General features: G+C 38.0%; 1 protein-coding gene across 6 annotated transcripts in view; it reads left to right on the top strand.

Annotated features, from left to right (window-relative positions):
- LOC139121098 (S phase cyclin A-associated protein in the endoplasmic reticulum-like) overlaps window positions 1-21,859 on the top strand; it is an 84,654-nt gene extending 62,795 nt beyond the window's left edge. For all 6 annotated transcript variants that reach the window (XM_070685726.1, XM_070685725.1, XM_070685728.1 and 3 more), the window contains one exon: window positions 16,925-21,859. In XM_070685726.1, coding sequence (XP_070541827.1) covers window positions 16,925-17,019 — 95 coding nt within the window. In that variant the 3' untranslated portion in view covers window positions 17,020-21,859. The remainder of the gene's footprint in view (window positions 1-16,924) is intronic.
- The last annotated feature ends 323 nt before the right edge of the window (window positions 21,860-22,182 follow it).

Below are 22,182 nucleotides of genomic sequence, written 5' to 3'. Positions count from 1 at the left end.
TCTCTTCCATTCTTCAAGTTTCACAAATGAAGATGTCTTTTTTACTGAGTGCCGTGTGCCATCATTGATATCCAGTTGTTTTCCCAGGCAGAAATTCTAACCAAAATAGGAAAGTGGGGGAAAAAAAAGAGGCTTTGAGAGTGAAAGTGGTCTTGATTTTAAAAAGTTGCCTCAGGCAGTAAGAAGACCAGAATATTACAGATAATATTTTGCTGTAATTTTGACGATGTGATTTTACGGTTAGGGTGGTTTATGTGTGAGCTTTAAAAGATTATAGACCTGTCTCTGCTCTTGGGCCTTTAATTTAGCTAATGTTCGTATCATTAGCCTTGCCGCCTTTTCCCTCGGTATTCCTTTCTCACTCTCAAGCTCCACTCTCTTACTCTGCGTACATATAAACCTCTTTCCCAGACCGCGGTGGTGAATTGCTTTGATATTGCCTACCCTGCTGAGCAAATCAAAGCCCATATTCTGTTTCTCATTTCGGCGCGCAATAACGGCACGGTATGAATCACAAGTGTTTATATCTTTCTCATTTTTATTTGATAGATTGTCAAGCCGGCGACTGAATATGATACAGTCCACACAAATCAAACGGTGCAAACAGAAAGGAATATGGATAGCCTCTACGTTATTTTGCCCGGAGCAAATAGCTTAATTTAATGTTCAACTAAAAGCTCTACCTCGCTCCGTCGAGAATTTTAATATTTCTCTGTCTCATTGGCAGGGTATCGGAAATTACATCTTTAGTTTTCTTTTATGAAAGGAAACTTGATCTAGTGACAAAACATAACTCTGTAATTACGCGCAACACCAAACATGGACTTCACGCTCCCCTCCCTGCTTTCAGGGGTCAAAGGTCACAGGTGGGACTGAACAATAGCAAAGAGATTTATTCGTAGTAAGCGGGTGAATATTAACTGAGCGAAGCCTTAGTTGACTCTATATTGCTATGCCTTGAGGGCATGCCATTATTTGCATCAGATGTCTGCTACCGAGGAACCTCCTCCTCTTTTTTTCCATTTCAACCCAGGATGGAAAGTGATTCCCAAATTGCAGTTGCGGTCAACTGGAAATAAAACTCTTTCCTCCCAACAAACTAGAATATACGAGAGAGAGAGAGAGAGAGAGAGAGAGAGAGAGAGAGAGAGAGAGAGAGAGAGAGAGAGAGAGAGGGAGAAACTACTGTTAGTTTGTTTTGGGATTATCGTTAATCTTAAAAAAGAGAAGTATCGCCATGAAAACTGCAAACATCCAAAATATTGTCTGTTAGGGGAGGCACATCAAGCAAAAGATTTCCAACTGCAACTACACTCTCTCCAGTGCTGTGTTGGAACAGCAAGATAAGGACACACATTGACATGACCAGTGATGAAAAAACTGAAATAGTTTGTGGATGAGAACTGCAAATCCTTTAAGATGTCAGCCTAGCCATACTAGGGTCCATTTAAAACAAACTACAGGAAATTGTAAACTGGCATATGACAGTTTTGCATTCATAGAAAAATAAATATGAACAAAGTATTTAAATCCAGTGTTAAGTCAAATTTATTTTCTGACTTGTGTAGAAAGTACTCGCAGGATAATTTTTTTTAAGATGATAAGATTAGTCTAATCATTGTCACAATGTTATTTTCCATTTCTGTCCTGTTATTTCATAGGTTTCCATACTTTCAAATATCTTGGGAGATTAAAGCAGAAAGATGCCGTAAGGATAAGCCTGGCCTTCAGCGAGCTTTGCACTTAAAAAATAATGCTGGCAAATTTTTTTGTGTAAATATTTTATGGCCTGAATTGTGTTTCCAAATGCTGTTTTCACAAATGTAGGCAGTGACTTGCATCGCCGAGAACGAAAAAAAGGGCAGGAAATCTGTCAGAGTGGTGGAAATTGCACGACACTGCATGTTGGTCTTGCGAAGACATCTTTTAAAGACAAAATGCTGCTTTAGAGGGTCAAGCAGTAGTTGAACTGGGGCTGGTGTTGTTGTTTTTTTGTGTGCAGTAGAAAAGAAACAAAGGGAGAGGAAATGGCAAAAGTGAGCTGGATGGATAGTTCAGCAGGTCTGCGCCATGTTTGGCTGTCTAATTGGTTGTGACATGCATTCAGGGATAGTATTGAGAAGGAAAAAATCACACAGACTGACTTTGCCTGTCATGCATGAGCTTTCAGTCACTGACCCACATAAGAGCCACTGCTTGACAAGAACTGCAGATATTAAGCACCATACAAGACCTGCAAAATTCATGAAGAGAGTGCCCATGTCAGTTGCCATGGAGATTATATTAGGAATTTGTTCTCCCTGGGCGAAGATTTGGCAAATGGGTTTTAAACTTCGATAAACTGGGAGCCCAAATCAAAAAAAAATCCAGCTAATTCCGTAATTGAAGCTGTATGGGCTTGTCACAATAGCTCCTTGTAAAGATTAAAACCTTGTAGAACTCATTGAAATGGACACTTCCATGTTACTTCTACCTGTGTTAGATAGATTGCTTTAGAAATTTGAATGAACTCACAACGGTGAGCAAAATATTTTCATCCTGTGTAAACTCACCGCACTATTTTTGTTGTTTGAATATTTCCTCTGGAGTGAGTGAGTCTTCAAGCAAAGCTTTTAGGCTTCGTTTTTGTAATATCCTGTTTTCAGTGGGGTCTGAAATATTTCAACATGTTGAATGGCTTTTTCAAGACAAGTTTTGATTACTTTTTGCTTTCTTTCTTTCTTCTTTTTTTTCCCTGTACTTCGTAACAAGAGAGTGTACTCTGACATTCCAGAAGTGGGTTTTTAGTTCTGTTGAATATTGCAGCGTGCTGTTATGCACACCATGGATGCAATGTGCTGTTTGGCATGTTCAAAAGAATGTCAAACCTTGAAATATGGGTACCGTGCCTTTATGTCAGATGCTTGAGATTTACAAGATGGCACTTGAAAGTTGGTATCTGTTTCCGGACAGCTCTGCCTGTCGTAATTGTTTCTCCCCGATCTGATATCATCCAGTCCCTCATTAAGTATCCACTACACTTTGGAAGCACTATCAAACACGAATAAAGAAAAAGGAAGGAGGTGGGGGGAAAAACTGCAAATTACCATTGTTTATATTATTCATTTTAACATCTGGTGAAGATCCTTGGTGTTATTTGTCATGCTTTGTTGTCGTAAACAAAAAAGGGGAAACCAAAGGTCAGATGCAGAGTTAAGCACAATATACCGTGACATTGTCTCCTGTAACAGCTGATTAGATTATTAAAGGAAGGTATCCATGATACAGACCAATTATTAAAACTCTCCTTTTTTCCCATTCTGTATTACCACGTTGAAAGACAGGTGCCAGAACAAGGTCTGTGCAAGCAAGGCAAGGGACGGCAAGAAAAATTGAACAAAAAACGAGAGAGAAAGTGGCAGGGATAATGGTTTTGTCTGTCTTCTATGTTTGTACCCATAAATGCTGATCATTGGAGAATTTTCCAAGGTGCTATATTGCTTAAAGCTCAATGTAAGTCGTAAAAAAGACTACCTATCGTAAAAGCAAAACTATGGCAAAGCCAGCAATTTGCTTTCCCAAAGAGAAATTGTAAAATAATATCAATGCTGTTAACCTAACCAGTGTCATTAATTTCCATTATTGTTGTGCTTAGAAGTCCTTCGTTTTTATCAGTCTATTCTTCTTCATTGCCAACGTCTTCCTGTTTAAATTTATGACCGTTACAACTGAATCTCACCAGTCTGTTTTGTTGAATTCTGTCTGACACCTCTAAAACAATTTTATGCGGCTGTCAGAATTACCAGAACTGAAAAGCAAATGTTACAGGCAAAGTGAACGGATCTCTCATGATAGGAAAAAAAATTAGTCTTGATTGTTCAGCATATGCAGACAGAAATGATTAATTAGAATTGTAAGTACCACCTGTTTAAAATGTAATGACAGTAGAAAAGTTTAGTTGGTTGAAATTTGAAAAATTTCATCAGCATGTTTTTGATGTAAAGGAATATTGCCGTGAGGCAATCACTGTAGATTTTTGCAATATAAATTTTCTGCTAACACTTTTTAATGCAAATTTCTGCATTTAGTGATGAAGTACCTATTTCTGAGTGTTTTTACTTGTGTCGGATTTCTGTCGATGACTTGATTTGCCGAGATTTTCCCCTACTTGCCTGTGTTGTTGGTATTCCATGGACTGGCTCAGTGCAATTGTACCACTGCATATGGAAATTTGATGCAAAAATGTTAACATGCATCTGGAAAAGTCTGTATTATCATGTCAAAGGAGCAATTAAATTCTCATTGTTGTTGTCTTTTTTTGTCGGTATTAAAAGGTTATGTATTTAATGGTTTCTATTTTCTGTATCATAGGAGCTAACATTTATGCTGTAGCATCTGTGTATCCTCTACACAGTTCATCCTTTAGGGTAGTTTGTGCCTCGATATTGAAAGATTTAAACTTCAGCTCAAATTGTCCTAACCATTCCCTTCCAAAACCAAGAATAAAAGTAGGAAGTCATTATGCAAAATTAACTTTTAGAAAAACAAATAACCTAATATTTACTGACAAATATCCACCATCCCTCTAACTCTGTGGGGGAAAATGAAATTTTCGATTTTCACAAAAATAAGCCAGTGAAAATTTAGTTTCTCCATGAGCTTGAAAGTTGTCCCACATGTGGTAGGACAAAAATATATTGTGAAAGTTTGAGAGTTAAAATATCTGTCCTTGAGGAGCAGTCTACCTTAAGAGGCCAATAACCATAACTGTTTGATAATATTTTCATTGTTTTTGTTCTATATATAGCAAACATATTTTCATATTTCTCCCCGTAAAATATTGTGAATAACAAAGTACATGTACTCTGATAGACTAACAAAAGATATAACCAGACTTGTGCTCCTAGGGTTAGGGCTTTTTAGGGAACACTTCGGACTGACGTTGGAGAATTCCAGCAGCATTCCAATCATGTATTGAAATAAGTATACAGCAATCATGTAAATATTCAACATTTACTTGAAGAAGTCAATCAAGACATTTTGCTGGTACAAAATACATTGTTTGATTTATTGTGTTGTGATGTACAAATCTGGAAATTTATACCAGCCCGAAAAACAACCTGAAACAAAATGAATATTTGCCTTGTGATGTGGAAATAACGGCAGATATATTTTTCTCATGAGCAAATAATGATAAAATTTAGGAAAAGCATGGAATGTTACATGGCACTTCAAAGTCTCTGTTTTGACTTGTGTCCTCAGGTTGTTTATGTATCAGCCAGCAGTGAAAGTTAAACAGAGCAAACCGTGCAAAGACTTTCAGGAAATATCCACCTTTTACTTGCTCACCCTCAACCCCCCCAAAGCCCCCCCCCCCCCCACCCCCCCCCCCCCCCCCCCCCCCCCCCCCCCCCCCCCCCCCCCCCCCCCCCCCCCCCCCCGCCCCCACCCCCCAATCGCTAAAAACAGGTCCACAACCAACATTGAGAACAATGGGTTGGGGCCAAACTATGACGGTAACAGGGTTAATGGAAGGGGCAAGGCCCCTGTTTTGTGATAGGCACAGCATCGAGCGACACAGTCAGCTATAGGCATTGAAAGCTGATTGTAATCCCAGGTAGAAGATGTGAAAAGAGTTTACATCATCTAAGCCAAGAAATGAGAAATTAATATGTGATAATTATGGTGGGAGTTTTGATTTGTATCAAAGCACATTTCAGGCAAAGTAGATGAAAAATTCTTCATCTGGCAGTCTTTTAGGGATAGACGGTGTTAATTTATTGCATGGGAATGAATCGGTGTTGAAGTCACAGGAGCACAGAGCAGTAAATGAATGCCTGTAAACCAGTGTAATTTTTAAAAGCATTTATTTATCACAATTTAATGCATATCTATCCCCAAGCAAAATTCTGAAAATATTTGTTGGAGTCAGCTGCTAAGCGAGGTGCTCAATATTTCTTTGCCATCTTTGGGTCCAGTGAATCTCCCCTGAGTAGCAAGCCTACCGTTGTGCAGCCATATCACCTTGACGCATTTCTAAACTGTTGCCAATTAGTGCCAAATCGCGAGGTGATAAAAACATTTTCTTCTTCTGCATTGTGAAATATGACTCAGTGAGGTTTGAAATATGAACGGGAGTTAAAATTTGGCCTAGGGGCTTGTTGGGTTCGGGAAATGCATTAGTGGCAGCATTTTTACTGTTACCTGTATAATTCTGTGACATGTGTGTCAGTTAGTGGGGTTTTCCATTTGTTAGTCCTTTCCTAAGAGCCCCAGGGGAGGTCCCAAAGTGATAATGAATACATGGGCCTTCTTTTCAGTGCGTTTTATCAATTTAACATGCAAAGATTCCTTGCTTTTCTTTTAGCATGACAGCCTGATTGCATTCACCACAGCCTCTTTTTTCATTAATTATCAGTGTTTAGTCTTTCATATTTGACCATCAATACACTAGACTTTTTGTTCTCATTCTCTCTCGCCCACCTTTTTTTTTGCACAGGCCGTCTCTCTTCCGTTGTCAGAAACAGGTGAATCAGCTCCCTGCACACTGCCTGCTATTCACTGTAGATTTGTATTCAAACAGTCACATCCAGCATTCAAAACATGACACCTTGGCAAACAGTTATTTGTACATGCTTGCGTTGCCTGGATGTGGGTTACAGTATTGTCAACACCGATCAGGAAACTACATTTCAGCTGCTGTTTAAATAATTAGTAAGCCACACACAGTCTTGTTTGATTGGTAATCACTGTTTACTGAGCCCTCTCTGGAGTTTGGGGCTCCAGTTTGCCGTAGTAATTTCCAGCAAATGAATGCACTCTGCCTTGTTCCTGGTCTTCCTCTGATCCCCCTCCTCAACTCTGCGTTATCTTAGTTTTAGAAGATAAATTTTCCTTCCCTGCCTTTCAACGAGAGATCTGTCCTGCCAATCGCTGTGTTTGTCATGGCCAGTTTCTTGTTTGCTCGGGGTAATCAATGTGAAATTAGACTGAGTTTGCAACGCTTAATTGCCATCCCTGCAAAAGATTAAAAATTCCAAATCACAAAAGAAACACTATTGATTTTAACTGAGCCGGATCAAATTTGTCTTTGGCAGTGTGATGAGAATGAAAAACAAAATGGGTAGTTTTCTGTACGTCTTTGGGCGTGTGTGTACGTCTTTGGGCGTGTGTGTACACCCATATATGTATCAGTGTGTGTATGTGTGGCAGAGATTGGGTGCAAGAAAGGAATTGGCTTCTTCAATGTTTTGATTTCCAATCTTAACCCTTTGAGCACCAAAGTCATTTTTTGTTGCCTTTTACAAAATATACCCCTGTCAAATTTCAAATTTTTGCCAAAGTTTTGATAAGAAACTGTAGCCACTGAAATGTGATTTCCCTTTGCTCCAAAATTATCAAAACAAATACAGAAAAATTCATAGTAATTAGTAAAATGTTGCTCTAAAATTTTGGTGGGAAAAATTACAGCACACTACTACTCAAAGGGTTAACTGAAATGAAATATATTATTGGTATGAAAGTTTTACTCTCTGTTGGTATATTTTGTGAGAACTTTTTTCAGCAGAAATTTTCATCAAATGCACATTTTCGTAAATCAGCCCACTTCACACCAAAATTTGCTGATATTGAGACCCAGATTGCAATTGTTATAATCAGCTACATTAATTGAAAAACAGAAAGGCAAAATAGATAGAGCTAATACTTGTTAACCATTTCCATTATTTGACGATAAAATCTGACTTTTGGTTGACTGGCCCAAGTAGAATCTGCAGTGATGTACAATTGATTAAAAGTTGTATTCCATTCACACTTTTTTTTCAAAAACTTTTGTAACTTTAGTGTGAAAAAATTGTGAAGCCAGTTGTCTGTGATAGTTGCTGGTGTATTCGCAGCCTGACCCTTGACCTTGAAGGGACAATTAAACTGGAGTGGAATGAAACAGTCAAAGTCAGACAAAGATTTAAACTGTGTAATTGATGATTCATCAGAGTTGTAACAATTCTGATGTATGCCCTGAAGGTGTCCAAGACAAGGACACAACATTAATGTCAAGTTTGAAAACAGGTTTGCTCAGATGAGAGAGCCTTGGTGCCTCTTTTCCCTGGCAACGGTGGGAGGGAGACAGCTTACAGAATGTCTGGCAGTGACCTTGCTACCTGTTTCATTAAAAAATTCTGCAGCAAGTCTGTCAGTCCGGTTTATGATCTTAATTAATCCCGGGTAACTTCATCTAATTCGCGGTTGATATCATAATCCCCAATTACCCGTGCAAGTCGCAGGTTTTTTGTTTGAAAATAGTCACCAGGGGCACCTTTGGTGACCCAAGTACACGGCGAAGTCACCATTCTCACCCAAGCCAGCCAGTTCTGTTTGTACCCAGTTTTAATCTAACTGCGCATATGAAAGGGATGGGGAAAATTACATGCAGTCCCGGGGGAGCCAGACAGCGGTCCTGTCTCATTTGTAAACCCTTAATCAGTCAACGCAGAGAGTCAGCCCACAGGCAGAACAGAGTTTTTTAATCTGAGACAGTTTAATTAGTTACACACTGTGTGCAGTGTGGTGTGAAATGCTCATCATTATTCATCTTAGGTCCTCGCCGGCCATTTATTAGTTTCAGATACTGACATCATCATTCATTATGACAAGGGTGGCTGGGAGGAAGAAGGGGGGGGGGGAGGAGGAAAAAATGTGAAAGGTCATCGTCCTGTCAAAGTCTTTTCTAAGGTGAAGAAGAAAGTGAAGTGCATTGTGGAATGGCAATATAGATTCAGTCACTTTCCTCAGCATCTGAAGTTGAAAGTCTTTGAAAGACAAACAAATGAATTTGGGTCAGCGTGCGAAATCAAAAATCAAAACACCGAGCTAAGGATTTCTTGGTTTTGACTTTATTGAAAGTCACTGTGTGCTGTGGAGAGTAATCAGGCTGTGATGGCTATGTTTTGGGAGTTAGAAGGAAGAGGAAGAGGAATAGAAACAGATGACGGCTGACAAGTGGGCAGACAGACTCCGTCTGATTCATGCAAGACCATCAAAGGGCCTTGACCAAAAAAGCGTTAGTTTAGAAACGGAGATCGTGACGTACATATTTAGAGATACCTAGACAGACGAATATTCTAAAGAATCCATGTGGATTTCAAATAGGATGAAACTTGCCAAGATGAGTGAAAAAGTTTAGAAAATGAAAACAAAAAGAAAGACCAGAATAGTGCAAACAAGTTCATCTCTGTAGAAACCATCTTCTTGTGAGCAAAAGATTCATAAAGTCCACTCTTATAGAAAACTGTAAATATTCATCTGTGTAAGGTCAGTGGAAGCGTTGCGTACACAGTGACCCACATATGCATCCATGTGCTCACCGTTTCAAACTCTGGCTTTCGATCAAACTATTGAATGACTGCACACCAATTAAACCATTCTTGTGTAGTTTTTCTACCTGAAAGGCGGCTGTGTTCTTCTCATTTGAGAACAAAAAATCAGATAAATCACTTTTTAAACTCCATATTACCAAGACAAATGGCAGATTTTTTTAAAACACAAAAAAATACTCAGGATGAAAGCCTGAAAGGTTTTTTATGGAGGTCATCTCTTCATATTTCCATGAAAGAGGAAAGAAAGCGTAAAAGGAGATCTTATACGGCATTTAGTGACAAAAATGGAGCTATAGATTCCTCAATATGTGCTAGTTGGTTTTACAGATAGTACCATTAAGCACTGTTATAGAAATTGAAGATTAGGGGCAGAAGATGCCAGGATTCAATACTTTGAGTCAAAAGCACCCAGGCTGAGTAGTGTGATGTTGAAATAGGTGGCCTGGTCTGAGGTCTAACACCAGATGTTGAGCAGTCTGTTCTGCCATAGCTGTGCAGTCATTGGAGGATGGCAGATAATTATGTAAATGAGCCTGTGGGGTAGGGGGGGTGCGCAGTGCTTTCGAACAAGTTACGCCAGTGGCCAGGCCTATAATTATGCTAATAAACCACGGCTGGTGATCAATACCTTTTCCAGAACCAACGGCTGGTGCAAGCACAGATCGCTGATGCTGCGCCACCATCAATTAACATTATCAGCAATTAAAAAAAAGTGAATGCCTCCTTGCCAGGTGTTTGTGCTGCCATTGGTAAATATTTCACGGATCTGTGAGATTAATTAGGGAACATTTGACAAAACAATAGGGGTAAATTATGGACAGGATCGCGTTTAAGCAAAATTAATCAGCCCACGAGTGATATTATTTTTTTACTGCCATCCTGGCACTGTCCAATTACGGTTACAAGTAATTAGCCACGCAAGAATGATAATGAGAAAAAATAAAAATACACTTGAACATATCAGAGTTGTCCACAGTTAATGGTTGCCATGCAAGCCTTTGACTACAAAGGGATCTAATTGTTCTGTTTTCATTGAAAGGGCATGGACCTTATGGAGTTTCAACAAAAGGACGCACCCATTCAGTTCTGAGCGGAGAATAGCCAGACAGTCTCATTTGATTCATTGTACAATCAAAAATCCCAAACACAGGTTTCGGTAAATCTGGACCTGAAAATGACCGAATTTCCCCCTTTCTCCCCTGTTTTCCAATGGAAAGGTCCAAACACACCATTGAAATCAACAGGGCTGTACCATAGTTCACTACTTTTCAGGTTGTTTGAAAGGTGGAATATTCATCCCATGTTTAGCATTTTGTACTATTCTGTCACAGAACTCATAATACTGATAAAGTGTATGTGGAACTCAAAGCATCTGTTTCATTTAATATTCTAGAGGATCCTCTCATTATTTACAAGGTCATTGTGTTTGCTTTTTGTTCCTTCTCTTGATATGTACAACATTAATTCATAAATGATTTATGATATGAAAATCAGAATGATATTAAATTTGTAAATTACACACACTGTTTAAGCTTGTCATCATCTGATAATGTTATCTTTGGTTGACAATGACCATGTTAACCTTGAAATTTGTTTATACAAAAATCAGCTTGGTAATGATGAAGGAAATGATCAGCCTACTGCAAACAAGTTATAGGTGTTCAAAAACAGGTTTCAAAAACATTGTGCACTGTTTAATTGCAATTAGAATATTGGATATAATTCAGTTTTACCCAAGGCAGTTCATGTGTTGCTTTTGTAAAGTCTGTCTAATTAAAACAGGGTATTTGTTGTCAGTGTTGTCACCCTACCAAAAACAAGTCACCAGGAAAGAGATAATTGTAGCATTTGCCATCTTTGAATGCATGATGTCACGCATCACAGAGATTAGGTCACTGGTTGACAGCCTGAAAACTTGCCTCATGACCCTGATGCTTGACAATTGTGTCTAGTTGACACACACACACACAAAATCCACGATTGAGAGATGAAAATTTTTTCTAGGTCAGAGGTCACATCCAGGAGGAGGCTTGTCATATTCGCTGGTGGTTGAACGGCTGTAGAAAAAACTACAGACATTCACTACAGTAACTACTTCTGACAAGGGAACTAGTACACCATACATTACACCATATTTTGGAGTTCTTTCTCTCTTTCCCCACTTCATACATGGAGCTGTGATGTTGTTTTATTTTCCCACTGCTACACCAGCACATCATAATGGAGCTTGACATCAGTGTGAGAAAGTACATTGGGTTTCCAGTCTTGATGACAGGACTAATGAGATCAGACACAAGAAGAACGCTCTGCGATAGTTGAGACTAATGTGATATGACATTAGAGTGTGGCATTGTCGTCCAATTATCTTCTCCCTATGTACGCCACTCAAATTTATTCAACAGAGCTACAAAATGGATTGAAGTTTTACTAACTCACATAAAAGCTACCTCTCTCTCTCTCTCACGCACACATACCTCTCTCTCTCTCTCTCTCTCTCTCTCTCTCTCTCTCTCTCACACACACACACACACACACACCACACATGCATTAGAGCATTCTGTAGTCCTCCAAACATTCACCACAGTAGCCACACAGGAACTGGATCACAGATTCAAATTGCTCTAAACCCCTTGAAATATTTTTTTTCAAAAACTTCTCTTGACTCCTTTGAACTACACAGCTACAAAGTGAACAAAAACATCGTCCCATTTTCAACAATACAACCACAGGTATTGAAGCAATAGAAATCTGTGATGAAAAGAAAGAAGTCATTTAATAGCAGAATACAAGATTAAATTGATGCGCATTAGAGCAGTACACTCCAGCATTCAACTGGTAGTGAAACGATGTGGAAACGAAATGTAGCTGTACATCACAAACCTGTTTGTCTTTCTATTTCAGTGCATCTGTCAAAGCTAATACAGTCACATTGCCTCAAATATTTGCCATTTAGCATTTACTTTTTTTCTGTTTTACTTCTCAAATTTTCAAAAGTCTATGAATGCAATGAGACAGCCTGTCTTTCCCACAGTTGTGATTAGAGTGAAAGTGCACCGTTGTACATTGGTCAACGGCATATTTAGGTTTCATCACAACAGTCAGTTTCCCTTCAACATTTAGGCCAGTTTGTGCATGGCAAGGTTTCACTACAGAGGCAAGGGCCAATAATATGTATGTCACATGCATCTGGGTCACAATTTACACGCAAACAGTGGTGTTGTTTTTCAGTTTAGATGCTGTCAGGTGTGGTAAAAGGTGAGAACATCACAAAATGTAAAGTAAGATGAGTCAAAAATTTGATCCAACCATCCATCAATAAATCAACTCCGAAAAGGCTTGATATTTTTTCCAGGTAGAAATAGTTTTACCCTTTTTTAACCAATTTAGCTCTCTTTTCGCTCTGTTTGAATATTTCATATGAGATATTATGCCTTGACATGTAGATTATCCTGAATTTCCAGTTTGTTAGAAATATGCATAAATTCTACATAATCATATGTGAAAATACAATTTATTGCATTGAAAGGTCTTTGTAGGACCTATGTGGATACAGAAGTAAAACCATTGAGTCAGGCACAGTGATTTGTTATTGCCATGGTGATGAAAAAACTTGAAAGAAAGCTTTTGGTTGAACCAACATGACATAGGGAAACAGAAGTGTTTTAGTTGTATTGAGGATGGTGATTGGATATCGCTGTTGGAGTTTCTTAACTTGGATGAAATGAGGTTTCATTGCAGAATAATTAAAAGAACAAAGACAACAAAGAGTTCTTTCCTGAATGAACCGCTGATGAAGACATTTCTGCCTAATTCCATTCAGTCTTATGTTTTGGCAAAATATAACAGCAAAATTGTCAGATTTAATCTGTAATCTTTTCGCCTAAGGCAAGATAAATTGGACAAAAAATACCCAAGAATGACTCGCCATTGTTCAGTAACTTCACAGGAAATTTGATGTTAACGAAAGTATCATTAGATATAAGTATCAAAAACTTGATAAAGATGAGGTGATCTAAATAAACATTGATATCATTTGTGTTCACTTTGATGTGGGAGAAAAGTTTTCATTTGCTTTGTAATATCCACCCAGGTTATTTCTTGAAGCCGTATTCACCTGTACACTACGTAGAAATATTTTGCCGTTACTCTGTCAGTAGCAGTCTATGGGAGCTTGAAAATGTGTAGTTGACACACTTCGGTACATAGGCTAGGCTATCTTTAGAACATGTCATTTATGTATAGTTTGCAATTTGTCCAGGTTTTATGCCCCCCGATGCCTCATGCATACTTAAGACAATGAAATCAGAAAAGACAGACAGAATCCTCAGCGCTTAACACTGCTTTCAAACATTTTTCACCAATGTGCGAGAAAATTTATCACGATCACTGGATGCAAACCACGGTGTGAAGCTCTCTCCTTGCCAATGAATTCCAAATGACTCCATTGATGAGTAGGTGTGCATTTTGTTGCTTGTGTCACAAACACCTTTCACTGTTAGATATTGCATTCTCTGTCGTTCTGCACGCTGCACAGGCTTCAAAAAAATGCAGCGATTCTGTTATGAAAAGGGCAGGAAGGAAAAAAATCTAATTAACTTGTTGCTGAGGCGATGCCTGAGTTTGGAGCCATCGATTGGTAAAATGCAAATGTGTGAATAGAGTGAGACAGAAAAGAAACAGTTTATCGTCAATGTAGTCACTACTTTGTTGCATTTAAATGCTAAGGAAGTGGATAGCTAAAGTGGAAGGGGGCGGAATTAACACCGACACAAAGAGATTGAACAATTTACAGTTATTTGTGGCTGTTTGCAGGTTTGAAAACAGTAGAAACCCTGAATGTTTTTGAAGCCAGAACGCAAAAAAAACTGGTTTTCAGTGACTCTTGAGTGTGCTGTTTGTGTGGATGCTGTAATGTGGATAATAGCAATGCGTGGTCGCATCGAGAGCCAAGTCTATTTCCTCTAATATTTTTCCCCATCCCTAAATAGCCTTGTTTGAGTAATTTGTGTCTCGGGCATGTAACAGCTCAAAAAGAGGGGTCGCACTCAGGGTCAGGGTAAAATGGGCCTGTAAAATTTTCGCGATGTGATTGCTCTCTTCAGTTTTGAACAAGAAAGATTTCAATAAGAGAGAAGTGGCATTTTCTTAAGCACAGCATACCTTTGCACGCAGGGGAAAAAAAAACCAAAACAGAAAGGAACTTGTCACATTTGGAATGCGTGGATGCGTGCTCCAAAGTCATCTCAGGCAATTTGGACGTCACTCGGTTGATTAATGTTTGCAGTGTTCATATGTCATGCAGAGCAATGTCTTGACAGACGTCAAAACGGTTGAGAAGGACATTTTTAACCTGGAGAATTCTTAACCATTTGTGTGAATGCCACATTATGTCATATTGCGTTTCTTTCAGTTTAATACAAGAAATGTACAAGTTCACAAGCCACAAGGGAATTTGCTGTTATATTGAAAACATCTTTATCTGAATAATTTTTCTGAAATGCTGCTGGGAAGTGTGTTTCATGACTTCAAAATATTGTCAAAATCAGGCCACTTATCTTGTGCCCCTTAACAAAAACAGGAGATCAAAATCAGATTAAATTCTTCAACCGAATATATACAGATGCAATGCCAGTATGGGGTTTTCTTTATTTATGCAGAAATCAATTTATACTCATACTATACATGTAGCTCTAAGATATTGTATTTGTTAATTTTTTAACTGGAAAACAAACGATTGTTTTATCTATTACCATATATGCAAATAGCAAAGACTTCACTTGGATTTCATGGTAATTTATGGCAGGGTGACCAAAAATTGGTACTGCATTAAGGTACAGTTATTGATAGCAATTTTGCTATATTCCTTTATTTTATCAAACAAATGTATCTTCAAAAAACGCAATATTTACTAGATGTTTTTATGATTTGAAGAAATCTGACTGAAGAGATCTGTAGGACTTGGCAAACTAACTTTCAAAGTTACCTAGCAGTCGTTTCTGAGAGGGCGACTTTTTCAACTAAACATGAAATATAGTAAAAAATATGTCGCTGAATTCATCACAGCATAAATGCGTTTAAACACCAACATCCCTTGAAAGATGCAAACTAAATTACAAAGGAATTGGCCCACAGTTTATGAAAAGATGATTTGTGACTGCTATTAAAGAAGACAACAAAAATTCATTGTAAATAGAAAATATCATCTTAAAATTAGCAAGTGCAACAATGGTATGCAGAAACCAAATTAAAAGAAATTGCAGCGACAATCTCAGATGTTCAAAAAGCAAAATTCCTTGTTTCAAATCAAAACCTGCTACCCAGCATGACAGTTCAAAACCGCTGAGTTTCAATCATTTAATGTCATTGGCATACACCAAAATAAGTGTGAAAATCAAGTTAACTCTCTGAATAATTATTTATTTCATCAGCAAAAATATTCTGTATAGCCATACCTGTGCTGTAATCTGCATTCTGAAACACATCATTGACAAGTTAGTCGATATCTTGTCCATGAAACAGACATTTCCCAAAAGGCAGAATTCAAACAAAGAAGTGCGTGTCTTTTATAGAACACAGGTTATAGAAAAGGCACCGTACTCTCTCAGAGTAATTTTATTCTGTTAGAAAAGAGACCGAGAGAGACAGACAGACGGACACAAACAGATAGATAGATGGAGACAAACAGATAGACAGACTGATAGATCTGTTATTTACACATTCACAGACTTCCTTCCAAATCACACTTATTGAGAGTTCATATTGCACAGCAAGGCACAAAGCTGTGAAGTACCGTCGTCTCATATGCTTGGGGATATAGATACACTTCAAAACAAATATAATACCACCCCTGAGATGTATGACCCATGGTGTGACCGTGCCTTATCCAAAGGCATATATGGATGCTTCCATTTTATAAAAACAGGGGTGCATTCCGTCACTGTCTGTGGCAACAATATTAATATTAAAGTACAGATCTCATGCTTTTCTTTCCCCTTGGTATCAGCAAAAGAACAAAATTTTGATTTCGAAGAAATGTAAACAACTAGGTCTGGTCTTCTCTCAGAAAGAAAATCTTGCATCTTCCAAGATCCAAAAGCAGTCATGTTTATGTAGTCTGTGTGTTTCCCAGTTCTGAGGGTGCTGGAAGACATGAAGGAAAGTCTGTGTGTTTCCCAGTTCTGGGGGTGCTGGAAGACATGAAGGAAAGTCTGTGTATTTCTCAGTTCTGAGGGTGTTGGAAGACATGAAGGAAAGTCTGTGTGTTTCCCAGTTCTGGGGTGCTGGAAGACATGAAGGAAAGTCTGTGTGTTTCCCAGTTCTGGGGGTGCTGGAAGACATGAAGGAAAGTCTGTGTATTTCTCAGTTCTGAGGGTGTTGGAAGACATGAAGGAAAGTCTGTGTGTTTCCCAGTTCTGGGGGTGCTGGAAGACATGGAGAAAAAGATTCACCAGTTTCAGTAATAGATATTTAAAACAGGGTCAAGAGTTCAAGGGTCAAAAGTTCAAGCCAGAGGATAAATTAAGATTTGACATTAAAGTGTATCGTTTTCCTTTTGTATTGTATTTCTGTAGACAAAGAAAAAGATGGAATGGGAAGAATGTCATTGGAATCAAGATTTCCCATCAGTTCATGGGAAGACGCCAAGAAGTTCTTTGAAGACAAGTGAAGGAGTAGCAGAGAAAATGTGGCTATACCAAAGTGCTTTCCGCTCTTTTATGTTGTCTCATAACTTTCATTTGATAGATTGTTATCTCTTTGTGCGGAGATAATCCCAAGTCAAGTTCAAGATGTCATCTGATTTGCCTTTGTGTTCTACTCTCAGACTGATGGAGATCATGGGCAAGTTCTGGGCTGATTCACTGGTGAATTTTGAAATTTTTATTTGGAGCATATTTCTTTTGCATAGTGACTTGCAACAGATGGCCAGCCACAGGCAAATACTACAGCAAGCCCCTCTGTGATTGAGAGCCTCTGTGTTGTGTGTAAGATGCTCTGCAATCCCAGTTGCAAGGTAACATCATGTCATGACAGAAAAAAAAACAATGCGCGAGTCTTGTGTGAAATCCAACAACTGCCTTTCAGTTCCTGTGAAATGAGAACACTTTCTAACATAGTCACAGTGTTCCTTCTAACACAACAGAGAAATGAATTTAACATTTGATTTTACAATTGTTATGATTTATATAGCATTGGTAGTTTCATCAATACAAGAATTCAGTAAAGATGGCTGTATCATTTGTAAATTATTTTCATGTGGCAACGATTTTTGGCCATTTTTTTTGCAGTCTCAGTGTGTTTTCATCACCTTATGTGCTCTCAGATGTAAATAATATCCTATGTCCTTTCTCTGCAGGCAAGGTTTTTTTTCACTGAAATGATATCTCTAACATATTTATTGTGTGCTAGGAGCCTTGATAAGGTCTCTCAGCCATTTTGCTTTGGATGATTGTAATTGAATCTATTTTGGTTATGGCAAGGACAGACACAAGATAAGTCATATTGTGATCAATTAACTTCCCTCATTTTTCATATTTTCTTGTCATTGTAGAGTAGCATTAGTGCTCATTATGTTTGATTACAGGACGTGGAACCTGCCATGTTGTCCTAAAATTGGAGAGGGCTAATTCCCCTGCCGTTCTGTCATTGTCTCTGTCTGTGTTTTTGTAAAGAGTTTCTAAATGGCAACTTGAGAGGGCTAATTTCTTACCCACTATTAGAATGGATCAACTTAGTTTTTTGGGTCAACTGAATTCATTTTGCCACAATATTCACAACCCCTCTCCCCCCCCCCCCCCCAAAAAAAGTGGTATATTTCATTTTGACAGAGTATAGTTGCCTCCGGTTGGCAATGAGATATCGTTAAAAACAAAAGAAATCCATGATTGGTGTTCAGTTCAGGAGGATGACATCCACGGTTGTGATCTTTCTTCAAGAGATGTTTGATAGAATTATCAGCCTGTGAAATTGTTACATGTCATGTCAATATCAGTGTATATGTATATTGCCAAAACTTGTTGTGAAGTACGATCTGTTTGAAACTTACCAGATATTTCTCAGATCTTGCCACAATTGCCATAACATCTTTCTTTTGCAGTTGAAATACAAAAAAATAATGATTTCCAGAGATTGGTGTCTGACCAGGTATTGTCACAAAAATTTGAGACCACATCGTAAATACGGTAGTCGTTATAGGCATAGATGATTTCATCTACAAATCTTATCATTTCATCTTCAAATCTTATGATTTTATCTTCAAATCTCATGATATCATCTACAAAGCATAGATGATTTCATCTACAAATCCTATCATTTCATCTTCAAATCTTATCATTTTATCTTCAAATCTCATGATATCATCTACAAAGCATAGATGATTTCATCTACAAAGCATAGATGATTTCATCTTCAAATCTTATGATTTTATCTTCAAATCTCATGATATCATCTACAAAGCATAGATGATTTCATCAACAAAGCATAGATGATTTCATCTACAAAGCATAGATGATTTCATCTACAAAGCATAGATGATGTCATCTACAAAGAATAGATGATTTCATCTACATAGCATAGATGTCATCTACAAAGCATAGATGATTTCATCTACAAAGCATAGATGATTTCATCTACATAGCATAGATGATTTCATCTACAAAGAATAGATGATTTCATCTACAAAGAATAGATGATTTCATCTACAAAGTATAGATGATTTCACATACAGAGTGAACAGTGACAATGTTTACTAAGCATACTTTTCTAAAATTTGACACTGGATACAAACATACCTGGTCATGTGCCAACAAAGCATGTTGAGATAAAGTTTTGCTGATATGAAAAGGACTCTCAGTTACTTCTGTGTTTGTTAGACACACTTTGTTCTGCTACACTTTGACAACTTTCATCCAACATTCAAGAGCAGAGGTACATGCTGTGTTCTCAAAAAGAAATTACTCTTCTGTAAACTGCATATTGGCATTTTCCACGACAACCCTTTAACCCCCTAAAAACTAATGGTTCTGCCTCATCTCATTGGTTTCACTTGGTGAGGTTGGATCTATGTACAGGAAAATGGGATGAAAAGGGGTTTACTCCTGCTTGTACACTGTATCATGCATACAAAGCATAGAAGACTTTTCTTTTAACTTTTTTCAAAGAGCTGTATCCTGTCAGTCTTATAACTAGAGATGTCAATCTGACCCACCTGGCAGAAAATACTGACTGAATGACGATTTCTTCTCTTTTTAATAATTCTCTGTCTTCTGCTCAGAATGTAGATTGAAACTTTTGATGCGCTCCTTATAAAACTCTGAAAAAATGTGTAATTGTATGAAAGCAAATTTCAGCAAGTGTGTGTTTTTGAACATTTTGTAAATTTCAGACGATGTGTTTTGTATTTATACCTACAGAAGGCAAAATATTTTGTAAATTTCAGATAATATGGAACTTAAAATGTATTGATTTTTTTTTCTTAATGAAGATTCTGAGCTGACCGTCTAAGATTGGAAAGTTATGTCATGAATATAATGCGCATTTCGCAATTGGCTGTGATGTCAGTACACACTTTCTTATCAGTGTGTTACTCTGTAAGGACATTTTTGATTGGCAGGTATCCTAGGGATTTTTTGATTGGACATTTCAAAATAGTACACTGTGATTGCTTGCTGGTCCCCTAAAGACTTTTTGATTGGTTGAGGTATTTGCATAGAGACAGTTTGACAGGTTGATGATTGTGTGAATTCAATTTGATGGAAGGCCGCTGTCCACTGATACTTCGATAAATTAGCTACACTTCTGATGACAGTTTGATGGATGAACGTTCTTGTGAAGACACTGTTGATTAATTGGAAGCGGTACCAAAGGACAATTGTTTTTCCATTTGGTAGTATTATTGTTTTCATAGATTCTGCTTCAACAACAAAAGGAACATGTTCAAATGTCATGTTTACACAACATTGTGGTGTACACTCACAAATTAACCTGTGGGAGGGACTGGACTGTGTTGACTATCAAAATATTTCTGATCTACATCATCAGTCACATTCTCTTATGAGAGGATTGCACAAATTGTCCATTCACAAAATCTTTATTTGGCAGGGTTTTCATTCTTCAATTAAAAACACAAAAAGTTACTCTTTGAGTTGACCTCCATTGTGAGTTTGGTCAAAGGTCACAGCTTCAGGTGGAACTGAGGGATCAACCATATACCCTTTCACCTTTCACCTTTCGCAGGTAAGGTCATGTTGCAACCATTGGTGATAATCAAAAGAAGAATATTCTATAATATGACCTCACCTGCATGTGCTTAAAAATTATATCTCTAACCTGACCAACATGTGGTCAAAATGTCATACCTCTGACTTCACCTGCATGTGGCCAAAGGTCATATACCTCTGACATCACTTGCATGTGTTAAAGGTCATACCTCTGACCTAACTTGCATGCGGTCAAAGGTCAGCCCCCTGACCTTACCTGCATGTGGTCAAGGGTCAAACCCCACAGAATGAGGTGACCACCAAGGTAACAACACATCTGTATGTGTTTGTTGAAAGGTATGGGCAAAATGTTGCCTACACAGATATGACACAAGATCGCTGACACTGGTGAGCTCTGTGTGTTGTATATCAACTCCTTCAGCTTGTATCCATTCTGACAATGAGAGACTCACCGCCAAACAAGTTGGTTTAGCATTCCAGCAATGTGGAAAGTGCAAGAAAGCCTCATTGGTACATATGTTGGAAACTTCAATCCACATGTCCTACCTCCTCAGTGAAATATCTTGGAGCTGTCTCCATCATGTGATGCAACTTCATCAGTACTTTATGATGTGTGGTGGCATATCAGCATTATTTCCCATGCCCCTCCCCTCTCTCCTCCATCCCTCCCAAAATAGAACCCGCCTGATCATACATCATTTGTAAAATTTCCCCTCCAACTGTAAACTCTGTGAGTTGACTGCAAATGTTCCATGATCATGAAGTACAAATAAAACACTCCATCAAGTGTATTTGATGATAAAGAATGATGGCAGATATTCTACAACTTTCCCACAATCAGTTTGTATATAAAGTACTTATACAAAAATTTGAACAGTAACTTTTGTCAGACACTGGCTACACTTTTCTCTTCAAACTGAAGTAAGATTTTCTGTAAATGTCATGTAAATTATGAGCTGTACAGACCTGTTTCTTCCTTGCAATTTTTACTGTGCACATTTTGATATTACCATCAAATGGACTGGACCAGCTGTCAAGAAAAACAAACACAAAAAATATCTCAAGAGTTCTTCTGATCTGTTGAGAAGACACAATGGGTGAAGTTTTAACAGACGCACGAACCATTCACTTTTTAATATGCCAAAAACCTTTCTCAGACTATTCTTGCTTTGTTTTTTTTTAAGAAAATGCAAAATATTTATTTCTGTCGGAGAAAAATATGCTTTACCTGGATTGCTGTAATTTACAGTTGCATTTATGTAATAAAAAACGTATTTGTGTCAACATTCATCGTGGTGTCTCTCTTCAAATCATTCACAGTAGTTTTACATGTGTAAGGCATCTTACAAAAGCCGATCAAGATTTCAAACGCTTGCACATCTGATGCCCAGTCTGTCTGTCCTTCTAAAAATGTTCCTACCAAAGAACACTTGGTATACCTCAATCTTGCATCGGCTGTTCACATCAGCGGTCTGTAGAAAAGTTCCAAAAATATGTGCAAACGTAACTTTTGTGTACCTGTGAATCTCAGAAATGTCAACACTACGCGATTGCAATTTTTGTGAATATTGTTGAAACGGGCTTTAGTCTGAATCTGAAAACGCTTGTATTGG

This window comes from Ptychodera flava, chromosome 21 (genome assembly GCF_041260155.1).
Source record: "Ptychodera flava strain L36383 chromosome 21, AS_Pfla_20210202, whole genome shotgun sequence".
Classification (NCBI taxonomy): Eukaryota; Metazoa; Hemichordata; class Enteropneusta; family Ptychoderidae; genus Ptychodera; species Ptychodera flava.
The sequence above is the reverse complement of the archived record's forward strand: the minus strand, read 5'-3'. Positions and strand labels throughout refer to the sequence as shown.